Source organism: Cinclus cinclus, chromosome 1, assembly GCF_963662255.1.
Source record: "Cinclus cinclus chromosome 1, bCinCin1.1, whole genome shotgun sequence".
Taxonomy (NCBI): domain Eukaryota; kingdom Metazoa; phylum Chordata; class Aves; order Passeriformes; family Cinclidae; genus Cinclus; species Cinclus cinclus.
The window spans coordinates 130837874-130863381 of NC_085046.1; the positions used below are offsets into that span (position 1 = coordinate 130837874).

At 37.9% G+C, this 25508-nt stretch overlaps 1 protein-coding gene across 1 annotated transcript in view; it reads right to left on the reverse strand.

Moving 5' to 3' along the window:
* Positions 1-2583: 2583 nt before the first annotated feature.
* RGS22 (regulator of G protein signaling 22) overlaps positions 2584-25508 on the reverse strand; it is a 56274-nt gene continuing 33349 nt past the window's right edge. The window contains exons 16-27 of the mRNA XM_062514843.1: positions 25000-25194; positions 22051-22143; positions 21412-21560; positions 18287-18449; positions 17512-17670; positions 15630-15692; positions 13459-13620; positions 10388-10567; positions 8726-8866; positions 5072-5278; positions 3222-3324; positions 2584-2657 (exon numbers count right to left, since the gene is read on the reverse strand). Of these exons, the coding sequence (XP_062370827.1) occupies positions 2584-2657; positions 3222-3324; positions 5072-5278; positions 8726-8866; positions 10388-10567; positions 13459-13620; positions 15630-15692; positions 17512-17670; positions 18287-18449; positions 21412-21560; positions 22051-22143; positions 25000-25194 (1689 nt within the window). The remainder of the gene's footprint in view (positions 2658-3221; positions 3325-5071; positions 5279-8725; positions 8867-10387; positions 10568-13458; positions 13621-15629; positions 15693-17511; positions 17671-18286; positions 18450-21411; positions 21561-22050; positions 22144-24999; positions 25195-25508) is intronic.

The following is a 25508-nucleotide window of genomic DNA, read 5'->3' on the forward strand; positions in this document are numbered from 1 at the left end:
GGATGGTCCTTAGCAGCATGATCTGGGAGCTCCAACTGAAGAAGCTGTACTTCTGACAAAGGAGACAGGGCTACATGGCTCATGTTCGTTGTCCAAGGGGTCAGGATGTGATTTGAGCCTCAAGGTGTATTATTAAATTATTCACACAAGAGCCAGTGTCACAATCAGGTTGATATGGAACACACTGGAAGAAGTTTATTTTCTACCCTTCATCCCATGGTTCTTAATAATATTCCAAGTCGTCATCTTTGCTCTAGAACTGAAAGAACAAACCTTGCATGAACATTACATTTGTGTCTCCTGGCCACCTCCATTGAATGTCTCTGCATTGCCTTCCTCAGAGAGACTTTAATGTGCCTGAAAAGGTAACAAAATGTCATTGCTGTGTTCAGCCAGTTGACATAATCAAAACAGTTCTTCAATACATGCATCAACGCAAATTGGGGAAATCAATTTATTGCAAATTAGAATAAATCATTACTGATTCAGGTAGTTGGGGAGAGAGGAAAAGAAAATAAAAATATCTACACACTTAGAGAAAACACTTTTCTGCCATGTTTCCCAGGTTCAAGTTCACTCCAAGTATCTCTCTTCCCCTCCTTGTTACCACCACTGGTTGCACACTGTCCCTTTGGTGAGGCACTGGGAAGCCCCTTCTTCCTTCTCACTATTTTCCTCTGCTGCAGCATGGTTCCTTCACATGAAACCTTCACAGGTTTCACCATAGAGCACCTCCTCCTCCTCAACTTCCTTCTTAGCCTCTTCCTCTTACACCACCCTCCTCTGCCATTGGTGCTCCCTCTGTTTATCACTCCTTTTATTTCTTTGTCCACTCTCTGGCTTTCTTTGCTCTTTCTGAAATGTGTTCCCCCAAAGTGCCACCACCTTGGCTGAGGGGTCAGCCAAGTCCTGTGATGGGTCCATTTAATCACAGAATCACTAGGTTGGAAGAGACCAAGCCATGGCACCAAGTGCCACATCCAGTCTTTTTTTAAACACAGCCAGGGATGGTGACTCCACCACCTCCCCAGGAAGAACATTCCAGTACTTCATCACTTGTTCCATAAAAATTGAATATCTTTCCTAATATCCAACACGTATCTCCCTTGGCGCAGCTTAAGACTGTGTCCTCTGGAGGCAACTGGGACTGGCTGTGCCCAGCACATGGCAGCCCTGGCCTCTGTCACAGGCCTCCTGCTGCCAGCCTTGCCATTTATCCCCAGTAGACAAGGTGTGAGCTGCCCTGTTACAAAGTAGAGGGAAGGTGGCCCATCAAGAGCATTCATGGTCTATCTCACCCTACCAGCAGAGTGGTCAGATCACTATAGGATAGTGGCAGGCAAATTTCCAGTGGCATTAGAGAATGGGCTGCAGCTGAAGCTGGTTAGAGAGGTCTCTCAGATCACATGGGACTTCAACTTTCATTGTGCTAGCCTGTACCCCAGCCTGGTGCCTGTCAGGAATGCAGTTCTCTGGTCTGGAATAGCCAGGGAGGGCCACAGACGGCTGGGCTGGGCAGGGCTGGGCTAGGCTGGGATGGGCTGGAGCAAGGGGTGCAGGTGCCTTGTGAAGGTTTCTCAGCCACAGAGCAGGAGCAGAGGCCCTGTGCTAGGACTGCCCCCAGTGATCCAGCTCCATGGGGAGCAGAATAGTGGTGCAGAAGGCAAAGAGGTGTGGAATACAGTCACATCTGCCAGGCACATGAGGCCCCAGGTAGATTACTGGATTACTTTAACTGCAACTGTAGAACATGGTAAGAGGGCAGAAAGAGAATAAGAAGGAAGACCAAGGCATGCTGCAGTTTTCTTTGAAGTCATTTTCAGAAAATTCTGCCACAGGAAGATTATGTTCAGACACTTGGAATTTTAGGAGGACTAGAGAGGGCAGAACACCAAGTTGCCTAAAATAGCAGTGCTAAGTACAAATTAGAAGAGGAAGGAGGAGCAGAGAAGGAAGGCAGCAATATTCCAAATTCTATTAATTTTTTTAAGTCTACCTAATTTCAACATAGGCTTAAAAATAAAACAAAAGAAAATCAAACAAACAAGCAAAAAAACAAAAAGAAAAGAAACCACCAAACCTCTAGAGGATTCTTCCTTCTAGAAATTGAAGCTTTGAAGCAAAATCTAGTTTTCTGTCTTTATCAGATTTTTTTTTTTTTTTTGCTGTCCCACTTCTTTCTCTCAGTCTAATATTTAATTGGCTTTGGCAGAGGTGATTTATTGCTAGTTCTGTGTCAGGTTCTTGACAGTAACTTCATAGTGTCTGAGATTTCTCCAGTCATCTCATGTTCCTATTTAAAATATCTTAACTGGAAAGCTTAGATAACCTAATTTCAGATACTGCCATTTTGCAACAATATTCCATCTGGTCAACATTAGATCCGCTAACCATGGCTGGCATGAAAAATAAGCTTGTTTTCATATGGAGGCTGTACAGCTTCAGCTAAACATGATTTGGAGTGAGATAACTTGCTACTAATGAGCATCAGCACTGGCAGCAGGAAAACTAGCTTTCAAGAATTCACATTTCAAAGCACACTTGTTGTCAGTCTGGTACTCACTTCCTGCTTCTTGGGAAGATTCAGGGTTTCTGCTTCATAGGAATGGTGGCTTTCACAGAACTTTCAGGCTTCAGGGAGGACATAGACAAGGAACCTGCATGGGGAAAAAATTAAAATTATATTAAACTGAAGGAACTGAATATTACATAGTGCTATTGCTAGCCCTACTACTAAATGGATAATTTTGATAAATAAACATAACAGGTCATAATATCCTTGCCACAGGCCTATGAGGATATTCACAGCTGAAACAAGGATGAAGCAGTGCCTCTCACATCCCCCAAAAACATACTGACAGACTGTGAAAAAGAGGTTTTGGTATCAGCTTGAATGTAAACTGATGAAGAACAAGAAGCCAGGGAGATGAAATGTGTATGTGATTGCCATGTCACTGCACAATGAAGAAATGGCTTTATTCCTTTCTGCAGCAGGACCTGTGCAGTAAAGGCAATGCAAAGATACCCTGCAACTTTTACTTTTCCTTTCTTAGAAAATATACCACTCATGAGTACAGTGCAGAGAGCAACTCCCCTACAGTCAGCAAAAGAGGCAGAGGTTTCTATACACAACTCAGAAGAGCAGGCAAAGTCCTTGTACTGTGAGAATTTCACCTAAGCTCTAAGTTTGTCCTGATAAACTGCAGAGCTTGGTTAACAACCTGCAGGGAATGACGATGATGTTTTCTCCAGATCTTCTTGCCTTTTAATGAGTATTCTTTCCTTCTCCAAGGCTTCTATGTATTTGGAATAGGACCAGGAAGCCTGCAAGAACCATCAAAAGCCATCAGCCTTCAGGTCATATCACTGTAGTCTCTGATCCATTTCTACAGTAAAATAAAAAACTTATGTCATATTCCTACTCTGGATAATTACAAATATTAGGAAGATTGTTTTCACTACAATACTGGAATAATAGAAAAACTAATATTTCTGTAAATAAGTAAATCTCAAAATACCATGATTTAAGCACATTTGACAGGTACAATGTTTGTATTTATTCTCCATCCCTGATCTGAGTGTTATTCTCTCTCCTTTCTTCTTCAAAAGCAAAGCAACAGATCTTTACCTCCCAAAATATAATTTGTGCTATGAAGGGCTTAATTTTGTTTCTGTGCTGCACCCTTAGTCCTCCCCTAGGACTATGATTGCTCTGTTTGACATAAATCCAAAATAGCAACTGATTTGTGGGGTGGAGAGGAAATACATATATGAAAAGCTGTTTCTAGTGTATTTACTTTCACTGAACGTCTTATTAGCCTCACAGCTCCTTCTGCCTTCCCTCTCCAGCAGAATGCTGCTACCACTAGAGGCAGATCCACTGGAGATGTCATTCTTTCCTTTTCTAAGGATAAAATAGTGCTTTCAAAGAAAACAACCACAGTTCAGATTTATCTTTTTGCATGCAAATAATAGGTTGCTCTTCCAAAACAGGATGAGAACTGCACTTTTATTTGGCCTAGTTTTTATCTTATGGCATGAGAAGTTTGGAACCAATTTGTCATATCATGATTCAGTAAGTAATTCTACCTTCCTATAGTAGAAAGGGGCTTGCAGAAAGAAGAAATTGCCCTTTAAAAGATTACTGTTTATTCTGCCTCTTCTTGAGGACTTAAGTGTATGCCAGGGATATACCGGCTTGCTCAACTCGCTTCTTTTTTTAAATAGGTACAAGCAAAAGTAAAAAAGTCCACTTAGGAGTAAGTGTGTAAGCTTATTTATGCAATTCACACTGTAGTTTCATATTTTGGGGGTATTTCACACTACCTTTTTCTATATTCTGCTCTTCACTACCATAGTGCCATGGAAAGAGCTCTATGGAACACAAGCAGTGGCCAAAGAGCGATTTACTCCTGATTTACAGGACCTATCTGGGCTCATGTGGTTGCAAAGGTTCCTCATTATATTCTGGCAGTGCCAGTGAATAATCCCTTGATATGCCCAATGTAGCATGTCTGTTTTTCCCATTTCTCAGTAAAATAACTGTTATCTTTTCACTACAGATTTGATGCATATTCAGAATTGTTATGGAAGAAATCTCGAAGTATTTGCTGACAGATTTTCAAATACCTAGATTTCCTAAAGGAGTTCAGCTTCAGTTTTTGACATATGACCAGAACAGGACTCTAGCCTAAACCAAATTTTTTCAGGATATGAATTTCACAAATAATGAAAAGCTTCTTATTCCAGAATTGAACTACCTTTTATTCAATTTATGTGTAAATACAGATTCTTTTTTAATATATGCACACAAGACCTTAATATTCTGCTAGCTGTTAATACTACTCAGAACCAACATCTTAAAAAAAATTAATAAAAAACAAACAAAACAAAACAAAAAACCCCATCTGTAACATCGGTAAACTTAAAACAGCAAAGCTAATTGTAGAAGAATGAACAGTTATTGAAGAACCATCTGACAGCAGTATTCAAAATCAAACTCCCCCTTCTCCTTTTCCCAAGATAATTTTATCTCTCTTGAATGACATCTGTAGAAACGTGTAGTATTTACCTTCCTCCCATGTCCATCTTTAGGTGCTAAAGATGCTAATGATTTTCTCTTCACATCAAGCTCATCTAGCAAAACACTCCTTGGCAGTTGAGTAAAGGGCTTAAGCTGAGTCAATGGCTCAGGCTGAGTCAAGGACTTCAGTTGAGTCAAAGACTTAAGCTGAGCCAAGTTTGGGAGTTTTCTCTCCGCTTCTTTACCCTGTGAATGCTAAAAACTCATAATCAGATGTGAACAATAGTTAAAAAGTTAAAGTGAAAAGCAAAGTCTGAGGAACTAAAAAAGCTGTCATTAAAAATGAGATGTCATTTGCAGTAATGTTTTGTAATGCTTAGTTTCATCATTCATCATGTTGAGCCTATTTTAAAATTGTAGCTGCTTTTTAAAAGTACACCTTTGTTCTAGTTCATGTTTCCTGTCCTCTACACTCCCGCAGACCATCTTTCTTTCAGATTCAATACCTGCGCCAAAATATAGCTAGGTGACAGGGCAGATCCTCAATAGAACATATTTTAAGGACAGAGAGGACATTATGAGCCTCTAATTTGGCCTCAGGTATAAATGTAGAATGTAGGATTTGTCATAATTAATTCCAGCTTGGTCCATTGCTGTGTATGAACTATAGTATACAAGTTAGGAAAACAGGCAATGTACAATCTACAGTGAAGAACAAGGCATTGTAACCCTTGGTAAACTGCTCTGGTGATTAACTGTTTGTCATGTTCATGTTGGTTTGTTTCACCTTTGCACATTCTGTCTGATGATCCCAAAACTCTTTATAAACATTAATCGATGTTCATATTTGACCACACAAAGAGCTCTCTCCAAGAGCTGAGTAATATAACCCTTCTGTGTTCCAAGTGAGAAAGTGAGGAAAAGAAAGGGGATCAAATGGTTCCAAAATCACTTAAGTCCCTGAAAGGTGTGGCAAAGGATCACACTCTCTTGTTTCCTTGCTCCCTTTTCCTTTTTCATCATTCCCACTGTCCTATGAGCCCATCAACTCTAAGAGTGACTTTTGGGTACAGAACTGCCCAGGGAGTGTGATGCTGATCTTCTCTTTAGAAACGGGCTCAGTAACTTCTGTGGCACACTCAATTGATGGAATAGCCATGCCAATGCAAACACAGAAGGAGTGTGAATACTACTGCACCACAGTTTATGTTTGCTGGCTCTCTCAATGAGAATGGTTAATTAAGTAAGGTCTTTAAAAATGACTTCTCGTAATAAATTAAACAATGTTATAGTGAATTTAGATCCCATGTCATTACACCACTTACTAACAAATAAGCTTTTTGCTAAGAGACATGACAGAAACACGGAAAAGGAAAATAATGTTGATAGCTTTCTTTGCTAAGAACATGGAAAGAGTATGTAAAAATTCATAATGCAATTTAAAGCCAAAAATTTAAAGCTATTTTGTGCACTTGAAAGCAAAAAATGTCCAAAATCTACTTTGGAGACAAAATGCAAGATTTATACAACAAATTACTAGTACTGGCATCAAGGCAGTCTGCAAAAAGGGACTTATATATTTGAAAGTATGTGGCATATGCATCTAGCAGCTAACAAAGGAACAAGTTCATTGCCAGGATGCCTTTGACAGAATTTCCCCTTAAATACTAAATAGGTGCACAAAAAATGTTGAGAAAGTTAAACAATACCAATTTATGCATCGTTGCTCAGTGAAAAGCTCCTTGTCTGAACATTTTTTCCACTATACTACATGAAAGTCCAACTCTTATCTGTTCAGTTCTAAAACTAAGATAAGCACAGGTAAATTCAGTGCCCTGGAGACACATGTGTAAAGGAAGAAGAAAGCAAATTCCTCCCCTAGGACTATGATTGCTCTGTTTGACATAAACCCAAAATAGCAACTGATTTGTGGAGTGGAGAGGATATATATATGTATAAGAAAAGCTGTTTCTAACCCTTGCCAGAGCTTTGCTCTCATTCAATGAGCCTGGTGGAGCAGAGGAACATAGTCCTTACTTCCATTGCCAAGAAATCATCACCTTCCACAAGCCAACAAGTGAACCTGCAATTACTCATATTTGATGAACCTTATCAGTATCCTTCAGGGATACTGAATCATTTGAATTATGTTGTCACCAAGAGGACAGAAATCTCAGGCAAGAGAACAGGAAACGACAAATTCTTTAAACAATAACAGAAAAGGAAAAGGATTTTTAATATAAAAGAAAAAAATTACTAAAACAAATTATCTGTTGCACCCATTCTTTCAAGAGATTTTAAAAGGTAACTGGTTTACTGTTTTGGGGTCTTTTTCTGAGAAGAATAGTCTACAAACTGTTTACAGAGCTGCATCCTCTGCCTGTCACTTTCTAAAATTTCTTATTCCATTTCCCTGCCTAGAAGCGTAATTCATCATTCCAATTTGTTCTCCATAAAAGCTAGGCTTTTGTCCTCCTGCCTAAGATTTGCTCTTTATTCTTTGATCATGATCAGAAATCTCGTAGAGAGGCAACAAACAGATGGAAAATAAGTCTGTGAAAACACAAAAGTGCATTACTTTGAAATACTGCATTCTTGCAGTGTAAGTATTGCCAATGGCCTTGGCAGATGTATGTATATGGAGACAATGTGCCTTGGAGAAAGGAAGATGAGTTCTTGGATTTTGGACTTCCCTTGACACTGGTGTGTGGACTTGAGTAATGCTCCACTGGTCCTCAGCTTTCATGTGCCTAAAAGAGGGTAACAATGTTTACATGTTCTTATGGGCCTATGTCTTTATCTGTCCAGATACCTGTGTGGTTTGTATCACGTGGAGCATCTCAGCACATGTACACGGTATTTCGATTACGTAAAGGTCTCTGTAATTCTACTTATTATAGTTTGCAAGTCCAGTAACTTCTCTGCCCTTAAAAGAATGTTCTCTCCTCAAAGCTTGCCAAACAATTGTATTAAATAAAAAATAAACTTTTTCAAAGCCTATAATCAATAGAAAAAGAAGTCCATTATATTTTAATTTTAAAAATCCAAGAAAAACAATTTTACAAACAAGCATTCCATTGTAGAGGTCACAGTTCTGTTAATGCGCTGGAACTGTCTGGAAACTTGCTCTGAACAGTCTAACAATTTCACTTTCAAAGCTGAGAAATATTCAAGGAAAGGCAAAGATTATGCAAAGCAATTACCACATAAATATTTTTTAGATAATGTGCAGGATTTTCAAATGGTCCTTCTGAAAAACAGATATGAAATCAATTTTGGTTTGGATTTGGTTTGATTTCAGTTGTGATCCAGAATGTAAATTCTAATATAAGACATTACATCATGAAAGTGCAAACAGGTCTGCAGTAGCCCACAGTACACATGGACTGTACACAGATTTATTGTTCTTAATTCAGCCTTCTTTTTTGCTCTTCTCTTGGCACAAAAGGCGACTAAAATGCATTTTTTCCTCTGGTTAACGAAAGGAGTATTCCATTGACTTATCTGCTTCAAGTTAAACATATGTATATGTATTGGCAGAATTGAGAACTAATCACCTTAGGACGGGGTTGTGTGTAAAGCTTGAAATCTAACAAGATCTGGCAACTTTGGATCAGGCTGAGAAAGGGATATTTTATTTCATGTTTCTTTGCTCATGTTATTCAGTTAATCAGTGGCCACCTGAAATTTAACAAGCCTTACCTTTGCTGTTATCCCTTCCTTTTTTCGCATCTCTTTTTCCATTTTTTTCTCCAAGGCAACTAGAATTTTCTCACTATCTGGATTGCTTTGGAACTTAGAAAATTCTGGCCAAAATTTAAACAGAAGAGCAAAAATACTCATCTGTGCAGGAAGAAAATAAAGTCAGTCTTGACCGTATTAAGGAAACAGTTGACTGTAAAATAAAATGCAGAGTGAGATAACTATTTTTTTTGAACACACAGCCTTGTTCCTCCCACGTACTCTGTCCTGACATTTCAGCCCAGCTTTGCTCAGCACATGCTTTTCATCAGTGTGTTTATTACTGGTGAAAAATCTTCCTAAAACACAGTTAAAAGGCACTTTCTTTTTTTATATTTCCCTAAACAATTGTTTGCATTAATGAAAACATCCATCACTTTTTACAAGTATTCTTGATAAAATATACACCAATAGAATTGCTTTTGCACCACTGTTCTGCTCAAGTATTTCAAATATTCAGTTCATGAGGGAGAGGGCTTTTTTTCCCCTCCTTAAGAGAAAGGAAATACTTTTTTGCCTCTGGAAAGGCTTTTAAACCACATTACAGATCTATGAGCAAATCTTGGATAATTTTTAAATGATATAATCTCTCACAGGGTCGTTTTTGAACTAGAATAAGAAAAACAATTTTAGAAAAGCAAACAGAGGGGCTCAGTGAATTCTGTTGCTGCACGTACTAAGGCTCCCATTTTTCAATTTATTTAGATGTTTAATTTGCATTGAAAAACTTGGCTTCAAAGGAGCCAAGCATTCTCACTGCTTCTGGCTCAAAAGGCTTGAAAGTGACATGTGAGCCACTGTCGGGTTCCAGTCCCAGCTTTTTGGCCTAGTTCTTCCTTTGGTTTTGTGCCATATTTCGGGAGTTCACTGGGTTTTACACAGACTGAAATGAGACTTCTCTTTCTCTTAGGACCTATATGAACCCTTTTCTCTGACAAATCATTCATCTATTGTCATCCAAACACTTTATGGATTCACAGTTTTCTAAAGGTGTTGGTGGCAATTTTATAGGAAAAGAAGAACAACTACTTTTCTTGGACTTAGAAGATAAGACAAGGCAGTAGCAAGGGATAAGAAAATAGTAAGTCTGTAAAGGTTCCAAAATTGCTATTCAACCTGATTAATAGAAAGAGAGAAAATTGTCTTCAGAGAGAAAATTGTCTACAGCCATTTAATACACACTTTCTGTAATAAAGAAGGGGAAGACATTCAACAAGTTAAGCTGTCTTTGTGCTTTACTCACATCTGCATTTTTCATAAAACATGAAACCCACAAACTTTCTAACTACAAATTACTTCTGTGACATTAACCAAGTGGTACAGAACAAGCAATTAAGAACATAGACAGAATTCAGTTTTACTGCCAGAATTCCTAACACAGACCTGGATAACACCTTTCGAGGAACAGCTTGCTGTCAGACAGTTTCTTTTTTGAGTAGTATATAGCTGAAGACTCTCTTACATCTCCACCTTACAGTCATTGAAATATATAACTATAGTTTTGTCCTGCAAGCCCAGGCTTATGTGTGGAATCCTAACTGTCACATAAGCAGTGAAGACTGTTCTTAAAATCAGGCACTCAATCTCTAGCCAGACGTATTACAGATTCAACTCGTTTCTTACCTGTGCCTCTCTAAAAATGTAAGGTCCTAGTTCTTTCCTGTGCTCCATAATCTTCTTTGCTTGTTCAGGTGGGATGTCAATCTGCAAAGCTGGGGGTATGGCAGAATTAATAAAGCAGTCAATAATAGCTGTAATCTTTTTCTGAACTATGGCATCAGCACAATGAGAATGGCACAGGTCCTGAAAGATGAAAAATAGTATTTTCAGTCAATGGAGACACAGCAAGAGCCTTTACAGGGCACCAGTGATCAAAGAGCAATAGTCATACAAAAATAATTATACAATAAATTCCTTCAGTATGCAGGGCAAAATTATTTTGGTAAATGTGCTTGGTCAAAGCCATACTTAAGACATGATGGGGCTTGTGGTTTGCAAATGCAGCTATCTAGTGATCATTGTTTTAAGGTGATAAGCTCTGCCTGCATGTTTGGATGGAGCAGCATAGATATTAAGTGCATTACTGGCAAATAGGAGACATTTCTGAAAAGAGAACACATCTACAAGTGTGAAATGCACTGATTTTCCCAATGGGCCTGCTATGACTTGCACAGCAATGGTAACTAAAAGATAAAGAAATACTTTAAGTGCTCCAACAAAAGAGGGGAAATATTGAGAGGGTACAAGATATTCTAAGCAGGGATGTTTTCACAAGAGGGGACAATGTCAGCTACCAGTACAATCTTCCATTTATTGAAATCTTCTCCTTTGGCCATCCATTAAGATTTTCTAGCTTCCTAAAATCTCAAGGTTTGAAATAACTCTGTAGACTATAGAATACAAAACAAACTGGACTTATAGGAGCGAAATGTCAAAGGAACACTGGGGTTTACTACTTTTTTAATGTGATCCTATTGTTCTTGTAAAACTTGTTATTACTGCGTTTTGACACCCTGATGATGTCAATATTGGACTTTGACATAAAGGAAAAATAATTCAAAGAGAAACATGGAAACATTGGAAATGAACTTTCCCTCTATCCATATATTTCAAGAAATTTATATGGCACTAGACAACTATCATGTATATCTTAGAGACACAATGAGCACTCTAGGGTTTTCAAGAAGAGAGCTGTTTAAAAGAAGAATCTGAATTTAGTTTTGGTATAGATGGCTATATACTTACTTTGTAAAGAAATTAAAACCAGGGCTTTTAAAACCATGGTTTTTAAAACACCAGAAATGTGGTATGTGAAACAGTTGGCTTGCTTTGTTATGAATATTTTTCGTTTTGGGAAAGAAAAATAAAATTATAACAACTATAAAAAGAAAGTAAGACAATGCAAAAAACATATTCAATATATCCTAAGAATATATATTATGGCTTTCTTTGCTCATCTAGCATAGAAGTCAGAGAGCTGTGGTAAGAGGGAGGACAAACAAGCCATATGATATGAAGAGAGATGAGACCGAGCATAGATGAACAGATGGAAATGATCCACAAAGTTATGTTTCTTCATATTTGTTTTTTAAAAAAAAGATCTTAGTTTTGGATTGTCCCAAGATGTGCCGCCAGCCTAATGGGTTATGGGGAGCAATGCAGTCATTGACTCCTAAAGGGAGTTCTGTCTAAACTGATGGAATGATAGGGCTCAGACAATACAAATATGCACTGTGCAAAGTGCTGCCCACGCCTTTGGCAATATTCCTGCAGTTCAGCCTGACCCACAACACTCCCACTACTCCAGCCCTTTGCTTCTACAAAGAGCATCAACTGCCAACCATTACAATTTGCATACATGGACAAATATGGTCAGATTGTACTTTTTCTTGATAACAAGACAAATAAAATTAACATAAATGCAGGAAAAAGGGGGTGGGACAAAAACAATGAAGGCTTTTTTCAGTGAACAGTTCTACAAAGAAAAGAGTTAAGACTACACTCCACATCTCCCCGGTGATGTAACAATGAGGAGTCACAAGTCTCAAAAAAATTTAAAATATCTAGAAAAGGATTAATGTCATGGAACACCAGGTGCCTTCATACCAGAGTTTTAATCTAAGACAGTCACTCTGTAACCATGACAGAGACAGCAGCACCCCCAGAGAGTATTTCAGTCAGTGATTCCTTGCCTGAGATCACAGCCGTTGTAGGGAAGAGAGATTGTTCCCTGGAGACAGAGGAGCTTCACCTTCTAAAGCAGACACCAAATTCAAATTTGTAAAATTAAACAGGGAAAAATACAGCCACATGCCTGCAGCATATCTCCATATCTACTGCAACATCAGCTGTGTTTACAGCCCAGTTTCTGAGCACGTTAGCTAATCTCATGCTCCCTGCCTGCCAGGTGCACATCAGCCATGTTCAGGAACCCAGGAGAGGTTCTGCACTCTGGTAGCACTTTTGCATCAGGAATATCCCAAAGGAAAAAGGAATGAGGAACACATGAAAGATTTGTGGTGTCCCTGCATTCAGTCCAAGGTATTCCTAGGAGGCTGCAGTAGGATTTGAAGTTTCACCCCAGAGGTTTTCCATTGTGTTTCAACCTACACAGAAGTAATTTCACAAAACTACATGTATTTGGGAGACGTAATCCCTGACCTTTCCCATCACATTTCACTTTGGTCCCAAGCTCAGCTCAAGTCAAATCTGATTCTACAAAGTGCAAGGGAGCTGCGGTCTGCATTGTACATATAGGTTTTTTTGGTAGATACCATCTTTACATCTGTAGATTTGATTGAACTTTAAAGTTATCTCTCATTTTTTTGAGAAATTACTATATTCAGATAGTAGCTATAAAGACAGAATGAACATTTTAATGCTTGTGTATTTCTACTGCTCAACAGATATATACCAAACTCTGGGCATTAGTGAGATAGCAGAGTTCCTTAGAATGCTACAGTTTGAAGAAGCCCAAAGAAATGCAGGGATAATGCATTTGAGTCAAGAACAGCTACCCTTAAGAAGTGAGGATTTTCACTGAAGAAAAAAACAGTTTAAACAGTTAAAGAGGCTTTACCATGAACAACAGAATGCCTATAGATATTTTTGTTAAAATTCTCCGAATATGCAAGAATGGATGTGTTTGCTTACAAATTGAATGCTATTCCCTTTGCTCTGTTTTACCACCATACCTTATACTTTTGCACTTCTTGCCAGAAGAGCACTCCATTCCCCAGTAGGTCTCCCTTCAATGCCACAAAGCGTTGAAACAGATTTGCTGTCACTGGATCCAACAGCGCTTTGCGGAAAGCAATTATTTCACTAGATGAAGAAACACTCTTATTGTCCACATGCTGTCAAAAGAAGAAATAGATGCACCAAATAAACTTTGTTTCAAAAAGCAATAACAAAGGCATTAGTTAGTGTAAACTGTCTGATTCTTATCTTTGCACTGACCCTAACTTTCAGTAGTTTATGAGTCTATGACATGGAGTCAATAAAATGTGGCAAGGTTTCATTTCTTTTCTTCCTTTCCTTTTTTTTTTCCAGTTTGGTTTGGGAAACATTTTTTGGAAGATGTGATGGGAGAGGAAATGACTGACAATGATTTAGACCATATGACTACATACTACAAAGTATAGAACAGCTATTGTTATTGATTATGGTAAGGGACTACTTTTCTAGAGAACAGTTTGAGTTTTATGCAAACAAACAACAAAGGAATAGGAACACACAAACCACATAGCTTAAAGTTGTAATATGCTTCTGACAGGGATCTCACCAACAAAATGAGGTTTGAAATGTGCTGCTATGATCACCCACAGAAGCCAGAGAGTTTGCTTGCTGTGAAATAAAGCTACCAATAGTAAAATAGTATTTAAAGTCATTGAGACATTTTGGAAATCCTCATGCTGCCAAGCACAGAACAGTAGGCAGCCAGGAAAGGGTGGAGAAAGAAAGATGGCTTATGCAGGAACAGTTTGTTTGAACTGAAGTTCATGCTGGCCTGCCTTCCTGAACAAACAGTTCTCGTGCTGTTGCTGAGGAGCAAGCCAAACAACCCCCTTTTGTTATCAGATGGATGAATGAAAACCATCTTCTAAAAGTGGTTTAAAATTCTTGAAGTCCTGGAGGGGTGGAGTGCTGTTCAATGGTGAGCGTTGGTCAGAAACATTTTTTGTTGCTGTAAATAGTCCTGGAAATCTAACCTGGCCCTAAGCTGAAAGGGTATCTGCAACTTATCTTAAAAACAGGTGTTATGCTCAGTGTCCTGTCACAGACCCTGCCAGGGGTGACAGCCTACCCTGGCAAGAAGGAGGGTGGTGGCTGTCCAGAGGGACCTTTGGTGAAAATAAAGTCAGCTCAGTTTAGGCAGTAGGGTTGGATCTGCTCAGCCCTTCTCCAATTCCCCAAACATGTTCTATTCTCTGTGACCAGGATTTAGGGAACTTTTGAGAAAAATTATTTCTAGGACATATTCATGAAGGGAAGAACAAAATGTTGCTTCCATCCCTGTACCAGTAAATAAACACTGCTTATTTTATGGGTCAACAACCTTGAAGCAGAACATGGAGAATAACCATCTTCCTGACAAACAGACAAAGGGAAAACTCAGTTAACAGAACCCACATGCACTTTGGATCCCTTTTGTGCTGATAGTTTGCATGGATAATTGGTGACCGGGTCTCTAGTTTGATTTCAACAGACAATAAAAGTTCAACTGAACAAATGTACACAACTTGTATGTTGGCAATCACAAAAAGTTCACTGCTCTTGAAGAGGAAAAAAAACTGGCAAACATCTGATGAAATGTATTATTACAAAGGTTTAAAAAGTTTAAATTTGATATTATCACAATGCTGTGAGATTAAAATACAATTCTAAATGAAACAGATACTGTGAGATATGATTAAACCTGCCCACTCTACTGCATACTTCACATTCCCTTTTGTGTCTGCACGTAATCCACTTGCAATAATAAATAAACTACCAGATGCTGGAATGAACAGCTTGTTCAAATAAGTCCACTGCATGCAAAATACAGATAAATGTGAATTAAAGGTACAATATTAGTCTGAGGAGTGTTAATAGTGTTCCAAAGCCCAGAACAAGAGACCTTTATTTTCAACTATGACCTCTCCAGACAGAAAGGGAGAGAAATTTACCATGAACATCCACCAGGGAGCTAAACTCAGGAGTAATGTGAGCAATCAGTCCACTGCAATCAGTACAGTCATGATTGCTTTTAACAGCATTACAATTGGGCCTCACACTGTCAGCAGGGAAATTGTGAAGAAGGTGCAAGGTCCAAATGAAGAAGACTGAAACTGCAGACACAAGAGACACAGTAAATTTCACTTGCCTTCCACATACTGGTTGTCTTTTGCTGGTCTTTGTGTGAAAGATCTTCAGTTATGTCCCTTCCCTATAGTTGAACAAAAGACTATTATTTTGTTTTTCTAATATTCTTGTTTTCTTGTCTGCCTTTTAACAATTAAGACCACAGTGGTAGAATAGCTCATTTATCTTCTTATGGATTTTTTGTCTGAGACTTGTTGTGGACCCACACAAAATGCTGTTCCTTCTTCAGCTATAAATGAGCACCTGCTCATTAAGACTGGGGAATTAGAGAAGACAAGAGGCAATAGCAGTCAAACTGTGCACTCCACTGGTGGTGGAGTTTACTTTACCCATAATGTTCTGAGGGACCACTTATGATAGGAATAAATTTTGGGTTTGGGTTTTTTTTAGCATTAAATGTTTTTAGTTCCTTTGTACAGATGTATCAGAAATACAGACTTGATCCTGCAACTGGTTTGTAGCTAAATTACACCTCAGACAAAGGGCAGGTTTCCTGAATAAGGACTACATAGCATGCCCACACTGTTTTGTCACACTGAAATATGAAGCCAGTGGAGAATGTCATCTGGTTTCACTTCTTCTAAAATATTTTCTTCAAAGAACCTTTTCATCCTCTGAATTTTCAATAAGAAAGAGAAAAGAGCAATTGAACATAAGTGGAGTTAGGAAAATACTAAAAGCTCATTAGAAGTATGTATATCCTGTAAACTGTTTATTTGAGTTGAATACAGCATTTTCTAAACTACTTGGGCTAATCTCCCTGCCAGCACAGTACAGCAGGTGCAAAAAGAATCATGAGTTAGCTTCCAGACCTGGAAGCAGCTTAGCTTTATTCCTTGGTCTTCTGCCAGGGCTTGTAAAGGAGGCAGAGTTCAGCTAAAAATGACAGAGGGTTAGGATTTTTAAAATTTTAATTAACACAATCATTGTTAAAATTACAGTTTCTCTTATTAAAACCTATACTTTTTGGATTGCTTAGTGCTCTGAATCAATGGAAAAGATTCAGTTTATATGCACTTCTGACAACACTTCTGACAATCTTCATTATGTTAAAGATGATAGAAAGCAAGTTTTATGAATCAATGCAGCTGCATATGCGTCTGCTTGGTGGAACTGTGAAGCTTCCTTCTGCTATGACATTCACATGTCAGAGCTGTTGTGGAAGTGCAAAACACCAAGTCTCTGCATCTGTCACCAGCAGGATGATCCCCTTACATGGATCACAGCCACAGAGGCGCTCATGAAAGGCAGATGTTAGCCCTGCCCTTTCCTCAGTCTTTCTAATGAACCAGTAGGAGTGAAAGGCTCCTCACTCCCAGCCTTTTGGCAACTTTCTGAAGTAACCAACTGGAGCAAGGCTTGTAGCAGTTAACCTCCCCACTCAGAAAAAACTTCACAAATCCTGAATTTGATTCTACAAGCACTGCAGCTCCAGATGGGAGAATGTAGACAGCGTAAGAGAAAGAATTATGGCATGGGAAGATCACTCATTTGCTTGTGTTCTGGTCCCCTTGGGCAAATCTTTTACACAAAGCAGTTATTTCTTCAGTGTGCAACTGTATGGCTAAGGCAAAATGGCATAGGGAGAGTGTAGCACTACAGCAAAAATTAGGTCACTCTTCTGGTAGCCTGGATGGCAGCAGAGCTAACACCAGATCCTTCAGATTTAGGATCTAAAAATAATACTGTCAGCTAAACCAAGCCTTCAGATGAACTTCCTTCACACTTATTAAGATAAATGTTTCAACCTGTACATGCTCTAGCATCTCTTTTAGTGTAAACTGAAAGTAAGTTGTGGGCTGCTTTTCCTCTGAACCTTTTTATCCCAGTGGTAAATTATGAGCCAAACAAAAAACAATGTATTGCCATTGTTAAAAAATTACCTTTGCTTGTTCCTCCACCCCATGGTGTTCATCTGCCAGGAACAATGGCAGCCATTGTTTTTCTAATCTCTTCTGGACGCATTGCTGAACTTCTAGCAGAACCGCTGCCGAAAGCTGATCATGAAGGCTTTGTCTCCTTCCTCCACCTGAATGCATTAGCTAAGCAATCCAAATACAATAACACATGACATAAACTCTTGTGTATACCAAAAGTCCTTTATCTCTCTACATCCTTGATTTAGCAAAGCATGAGCTTAACTGTAAGCAAAGCACTTAATGCATGCTTACCCAAGGCTCACATGTACTTTTCATAAAAGGGAACAGATTACATTTGTCCCTACCTATAATAGGATACAGACTCTGGCAAATAATACCCCAGCTTGACCAAGTAAATTGCCTAAGTATCAAGACATATCAGAGTACCACAGCTCAGACTTGCTGTCTGTGGCTTTACTGACATACTAAAATAGAAAGCTGGAACAAGTCACTGTGCCTGAAAGCCATTTTTACACTTTTTCTGAGCTGTCTTGTGCATGCTCTGGCTGTGGCCTCAGATCACCGTTTAAGAGAGATGTTCTGTAAGAGATAGGGAGGAAAAGCCTGAACAGGAAGGAAGGGACCTGTCCAACCAGAATAGAACCAGATTTCTGGCCAAAAATATAGGTAAGATTTGAGGAGAGATCTTGAGGAAAAGCTTGATCAAACCCACTTGTGGATTTTTATCTCAGTCACAGTCACAGGGATTGTTCTTCATGAATGGCTCTGTAACTGCTACCTTTTCTTGTTGTTCTCTGGTAGCTGGGCTGTTGGGTCCAAATAAGTACTTGTTGCTTAAGTACTTGGTTTTAATGTCTTTAGATTTTTCATCACTTTTTTCTTTATCCTTGTCAAGTGTCTTTTTGAACTCTTCAATATCTAGCCAGCACATGAGATCCATGCTACAAACAAATTTAAACAGAATGTTATTTCAATAATGAGTTAATTTCATCAACATTCTAGGGAGTTATTAGTTTAACCACAACCCACCAAAGTATTCAAGACCTAAATACCAGGTCAGATTGGGCTGAAATTTTATGTCATCTTTTCTCTGCTAGTACCATCTGCTGAGACCATGGCACATGCTGAACAGGTAGAACAAATTTACATCTCAGAGATCTCACTTAGGGTGCCATCCGGGGCTACCCTGAAAGGAGTAACTTCCTCAGTATGCCCCTGCAAAATCCAGCAGACACTGTGAACCATAACCATAGTGCAGAGCTCACAGAGAAAATGAAAAATGAAACAGATGAGAATTTGAACTGGTACTGAGGCTGCAAGCCACTGAGAGATGACTTGACACCACCTGCTCTGCCTCCTTGTTATATCACCTGAGAAAGGATCAGGGATGACAGCTGGAAATATCAGCCCAAGAAATCACCCCTTCCCGCTCCCTGTGAAGCGCTAGAGTTTAAGTTAGTCTGCAGTTAAGCAGATAAAAACAGTAAATAGCAAAATGTTTTTAGGGCTTTTTGTGGGCTGATTTGTCATAAATTACCAATTCTACTAATTATTTCATTAGTCATAGTCAGTGACAAATCTTTTCAATTATGCAATTCTCAGTCTATATATTGTTCATAATATTTGAGTGCACACTATATAAATTTTTTTTCATAGAATGGTTTTGTTCTTTTAACCAGACAACAGAATAAATGACATATCTACAATTTCAGTTTAATTTGTATTATTGTTTTCTGACAGTATCGTATTAACTGAAGTTCTATGAGCATTTTAGTGAGTACATTCACTGTATTTGCAGCAGGAAATATGAAACAATGAATTCAGACAAATCTGTTTCAGTTTTCCATTTGGTTAATAACTGGCTTTTTCAAAACATTAATTTATGAGTAAAACATTCAAAAGCATCTGACTGATTTAAGAACAGATGTTCTCCTTTCAAAAGTCTTTTGAGACCCTTACAGAACCCTAAGTTCTATTGAGACTGAAATTCTTTCATTTGCTAGTTCATTACAACATGAGTAAGTTCACCCAGATACAAGTGATCCAAATTACTGTGGTTTATGGAGTAACTCCTTGGCATCTACCTATGACAACTGACCAAATATGTGCATCTTTTTTAAAAATCTTGAAGTGTGAAGATTAACCAGTTAGTGGTGGCTTATCCTGGCATACTGGATCAGGAGCATATCCATAGTCAATTAGCCTGGCAAGACTAACAGGTGGTAATTCACTAACCAGAAGTAACACAAATTGTCCTGCAACTGTGTGAATATATCCTATATATTTAACAAAGCATTAATTAATGGAGCTTTGTTTAGTTTCTTACCAGAATTTGCGAGCTGGTACTCAGCACCTGTCCTTCCTGAAACTTGGATAACTTACAATTGGACATAATCAGAACCATAAGTTTTGATGAAAAGGCAAATGACATGTTCATTATTTTTTTCTGAAATCTTCCAGACTGCATTAGTTCTAGGATCCCTTCAGCTTATAGCATCATTAAGCACCTTTATTGTAGTGTGCCAGCTGGACTGCAGAGTAACTAATCTGGACCCAGCCCTAAAACACATCTGTGAGACTTTTTCAAATGTTTTTCTTCATTATGAAGGTTAACAAAAAAGAAAAAAAAAGGCTCCACGAATTAAACATTTCTCTGCCTGACTCTACCACTTAAGATGGGATTTGTCTGTGATTAACAAAGTAGGAAATACCAGAGGCAGTTCAGCATAGCTGTCCATGACCTGTTATCTGCTGATTCTTACCATTTCCTCAGTTAGAGAGGAACTCAAGATTAGTGGTCTCTGAACTGCAATATGTGAAGGGGATGTGCAAGACCATTTATGTATGTATGTATATACACATTAGGGTTCCATGCTCAAAAGGTTTTTACTGATAAGATGCATGAGCAAAAAGTTTGGACACCACTGCTCTAGACAACTAACTCAGAAGTCACCTGACTATAGGCAGCTACACCGTAAGAATTTCCATCTGAACTCATTATCTGTAGTCCATTTGTAGTCAGTAATCTTAAGAATGATCCATCCAAATTGGTTTTAGATGTTACCTTCAGAATTAGGAATATTGTACCCAGAAGTGTATATTTATCTCTCTGACTACAAAGGAAACCTATGTGATGATAAGCAGAAGTGATGACATTGAGTATTGGCCAGAGAAGTTTTGTGCCAGGTGCCCATTTCTGGACACTTTTGAAAAAACTGACCAATATCCAATGTAAAGCTGTAGCAGTGCTTGACTAGAAGCAACAGCCAATATGCAAAGCATCAACTCATGGGAAGCCCAGTTAAAGGAAGGAAGTGACAATTTAAAGACAAAAGAAAAAGTGTCAGCTCCTGTTTAGATCTTACTTTTAAAACAAACAGGCTCACTTTTTCAAAGACCTTGCCTAAGATTGTATCTGCTACAAGCTAGTACTTAAATCTGTTCAGCAAGCACAAAATTGTGGTTGCTGTCACACTGTGGAAATAACGTGCCTGTTTTCTATTTGTACATTTTTATAATAAGCAGCTTTAATTTTTAAAACATACTAAATTGAATCTGTACTAAAAAAGAGAAAATTTTACTCGTTACAGGCTAATTGTTCTACTCAGGGATTTGCCACTAATGACAGCAGAAACTGAAAGCAGAACTGTAATACAAGTATGTTTTGACAGGAAATTTTTTGCCCCAAACATTTCAAGACAATTCAGTTGTATGAACAATGTGTCTGTGTGTTTCATAAATATGCAAAAACTTGTTTTAAAAGACTAACATCTGTCAACATTTAGATAGCCAAGATCATTAGCAAATATTTCTTCTGAACTTAGAAATGGGTAAAATAATAATAATAATAATAATAATAATAATAATAATAATAATAATAATAATAATAGTGAAGAAACGTACCTAGCAGAATGCTTATTAAGAAAAGCCCAGAACTGTTCTAACTTCTCTTTGTCATGGATCAGGTCAGATAGATTAGGACCTGCCAATTCTTTGGGAGCTTGATGCAAGTGCTGATCTTCTTTGGGAGCCCCCTTGTCAGCAATAGTACTCTGAGGGGAGAAATTATTTTGCTTGCATAAGTGTTTTTTTCACCTCTGTATTTTGCTTAGTCTAATAATCCTTGTATTAGATAACCTGTCTCTGGAAAATAGCTTTCTAATCACTGAGAAAATAAATTAAGGCTCCAGCTCCTACTAAGCTTTACTTTTATGTTTGCTTTAAACATATCAGTGTCTGCAGGTTTTATAATCAAATAATCTAATAATACCTGTAATTCACTTGAAATGGAGGTATTTGCACAAGAGTAAAGGCCTGAATTACATTCCACAAATTTTAGGTCTGATGTTGATGGAGCTGACAGAAGACTTGTGTATCTAATTAACACAATGGCTGTCAATCAGTCTCCAAAATGAATGGTAGAAATCAGACTATTTGCTTGTCCAAACTAGCATCTGGTCAGCTTTTCATTGCTGATACTCAAAGTGTGAAACCTCTCTGAGAGAGAAAGGGTTTGTTTTTGTTAGTAGGTACTTGTCTTACCTCATCCTTCTTGGAACTACTCACTTGATGCAAAGCCTGGAGATCTCTAAAGTACACGGAGTCCAGCTGCTGAGTTTCTTCCACCAACTCCACCTAATAAAAATAATATCTTGTATCACCCCTACAGTACACATTATAGAAAGATGGAGAACTACATGGGCACTTTTCCAGTAACTGTGGAGAGAAAGGAATATATTTGCCAGTAACGAGACTGATGTTTGGAAGAGACAAATAGTCACATTCTTGTGACAAACAATTCCATCAATAACTCTGATAGAACAAACTTTGCCCATCTGTGTAGGATCAGATGCAAATTTCTGAAGAATACTACTAAATAACCTAACTATAACTTTACGCAAATAACTTTGATTCAAAAAATTGCTAAATTCTGATGTGTACATAACATATTGTGTATATTGTGCATATATTATATTGTGTATATTGGGCCAGATGTACCTGATTGCCTGTACCAGCAAATTGTATGTCAAACTGCCACTGAGAAGCAGAAAAACAGTTCTTAAAACTAGGATCGTCAATGGGAAATGTCAAGAAGACAGAGTGCCACAGATGTGGAGAAACAGAAATTTAAGATGAGAAATATGCTAAAATATCTAAACAATAAAGATGAAAGCTTTCCAACTTTCAGTCTTGTCCCCTTTCTTAAATTATTAACTGTGTGTGATTTGAATTCATGAAGTCGGCATTTTTTAACTTAATTAGAAGCTCTGTGTAACTAGAACAGTTCTTCGTGTTATGTGCAACCAATCAGTAACTGTGAAAGAGATATTTGGTGACCCTCCTGGCTGACCAAACCATTTGAATGCAGATTTTAGGATATTTAGCAAAATCGAGCCAATGCCTTACATTTATCTGCATGCCCATTACAAAGATTAGAAAGCTGTGATTATCTTATAGAAGTGTTTATGTGCCAGAGAGAGAAGAGAATGTTTAGATTAATATTCATGATACTTTCATTTAAATATGAATACCACACTAATCACTGTGTTATCTGAATGTCTTCAAGCTCAATGTAACTTTATTCCCTTCTTATAAAGTGCTATGGGCTATTCTTTCCCTTAAAAGAAAATATAGTTTAAATAGTAAAATAATTCAAAACATTTTTCATAAAGTTTAAAGAGAAAGCAGATAGAGGCAGAAGGAGAGTCAACTGTAAAAAGAAACTCCTGATTTCATGTTTCATTTAAAGAAAAAACTTATATATTTATATATATTTTGAACATGTCCCAAATAAACAATTTTGGACTCACCTAATTCTTGATAAAATACCTTGTTTCATTATGGGCCAAATATGTCGTGCTATAGAGTAGAACAAAGGGAAGAGTCGAGCCAGGGACTGAACAAAACACAAAGCAGACGTTGTCTTTGTGCTTGGGAAGGAGTGTGCCTAACTATCAGCCTGCACTAGTACAAAGAGACTCCAGTGCCTCCTAGAACAGGTCGGTTTACATCTGTGTATTATAACTCTTCACAAACACTTGTACTGTGCAGTCAAAAGGATTTAGTTGTTTTTTCGTGCTTGGATTAAGATCTTTGTGCTATTAGAGCAATGAGAAGTCTGCACGTAACTTCACTTGCAAAGTAACGCATCCTCCAAACTGAAAGGGCAATAGATTATCTTGTGGTTAACTCAAGGAGATATAAACTCACACACATGTTAACTGAAAGGAAAGGTATATCTCTTCGATTCTTACTTTTCACTAGAAGCAGTGAAACCAGAGAGCTCAAATGCAGACTCATGTTTATGCAGAAACGATGTATAAGAGCCCTCAGCTGTGCTGATGGCTTGTGGCAGTGAGGACTGGCAATAGACAACTCTTATAAAATGTATGAACAGAAAATACACAGCTACAAAAGACTAAAACTAGTCTGATAGAAAGTACATAAAATTTCAGATTCATGAAAAGTATCAATCAATTCCAAGGTGCATTACAGGTCATGAAGAATTATAGCTGAAATAGTTTAGAAAAAATAATTTATCTGAAAAGTTAGAAAAAATGTTGAAAAGCAAAGAAAATATTTTACAGATGTGTTTGGATTACTGTATTTCATTTCACTAAGTGTCTCAAAGTTTCAAAGTTTCTAAAGGATATTATGTTATCACAGGATAAGAGGGAAAGTCCCCTTGTGAATTAATTAAAAGGTAGAAAATCAAAACCAAAGAAATAAATAATTTTCATTATGGGGTGGGGTTCCTATTGGAGTCTCACAGGGACCTGCACTGAGGTTGTTTTTTAAACATTCAGAAACTATCTGGAAAAGGAGGTGAGTGAGGAGACAACAAAGTTTGCAAAATGATTCTACAGAGCAAAAAATTAAATTGACTGTGAAAAGCTGCAGGATAGCAGGACACTTTAGCATCTGCGTGATAAAAGGCCAGCTGAATTCAACGATAATAAACATTAAGTCATTCCAGTGAGCTCCAAATTAGGGCTTTCCATCAGTAGTTATTACTTGGGAAGAAAATCTTGGAATCATTGCAGATGGCTATTAGCTTACATTTTGCACATCCACTCAAAGTTCACCAGGAGTCAAAAGGCAATTAGAATGATAGGAACAATTAGGAATGGACAAAGAGCTCAACAGAAAACATGGTTCTGCCATTGGATAATCCTTAGTGCATCCAGACCTTGAGTATTGTTTGAATCTCATTAAAAGAATTTAAAATAGCACATACAGATGGGGCAGTAAGTACAACAAAGGTATGGAACAAAATTGAGCCTGTGAAGCCCACACCTTCCTTTCAGATGAGAATTCTGCTCTCCACAAGAAGCTCAGCCTATTTCCACATATTAGGATAGAAAGGAGTATGTAAAACATCTTGCAATACTTCTCCCTTCCTGAGTATAAACACAACAGGGTTGCATATGAATGCTCTTGTGATTTTCTTCCCTGAAATAAGAATTGTTTATGGTGTCATCCAGATATTACCTTCCTATAAGCGTATTTGTCTGCTTCCACCATCTTCATCCACGGTTCCAGCAGAATAGTGAGGATATGTTCTTCTGCCGGGTCAAAAAGGTCCTCAAAAGCTGGATCAATTTTGTGATAAATCATATTTTTCTTATTCTGATGAAGTCCAGTGTCCATGCTGGCAGATGGAGCAATGTAAGTTGCATAAAGGAACTACAATAAAACAGAAGAAAACTGTATTTTATCCATAATCTATTTCAATGGTTACAGACCCTTGAAGGAGAGAATTAATGGATATTTGTCCCCCACTGCCCTGCCGTATGTTCAGAACTAGTATTAGTCCAAAATTCACTCATTGACATAATGGATCTCCCTGCCATTTTTACTCTTACTCATTAAAATGGTTAATGCCATTTTCAACTGGATATATTTGGCTGATACTTAGATTCAGATAAACACAATTATTACAGCAACTGCACTCTTCATGAAGTCACACTGTTGTTTTGCAGAATATGTGCTGGGCCAAT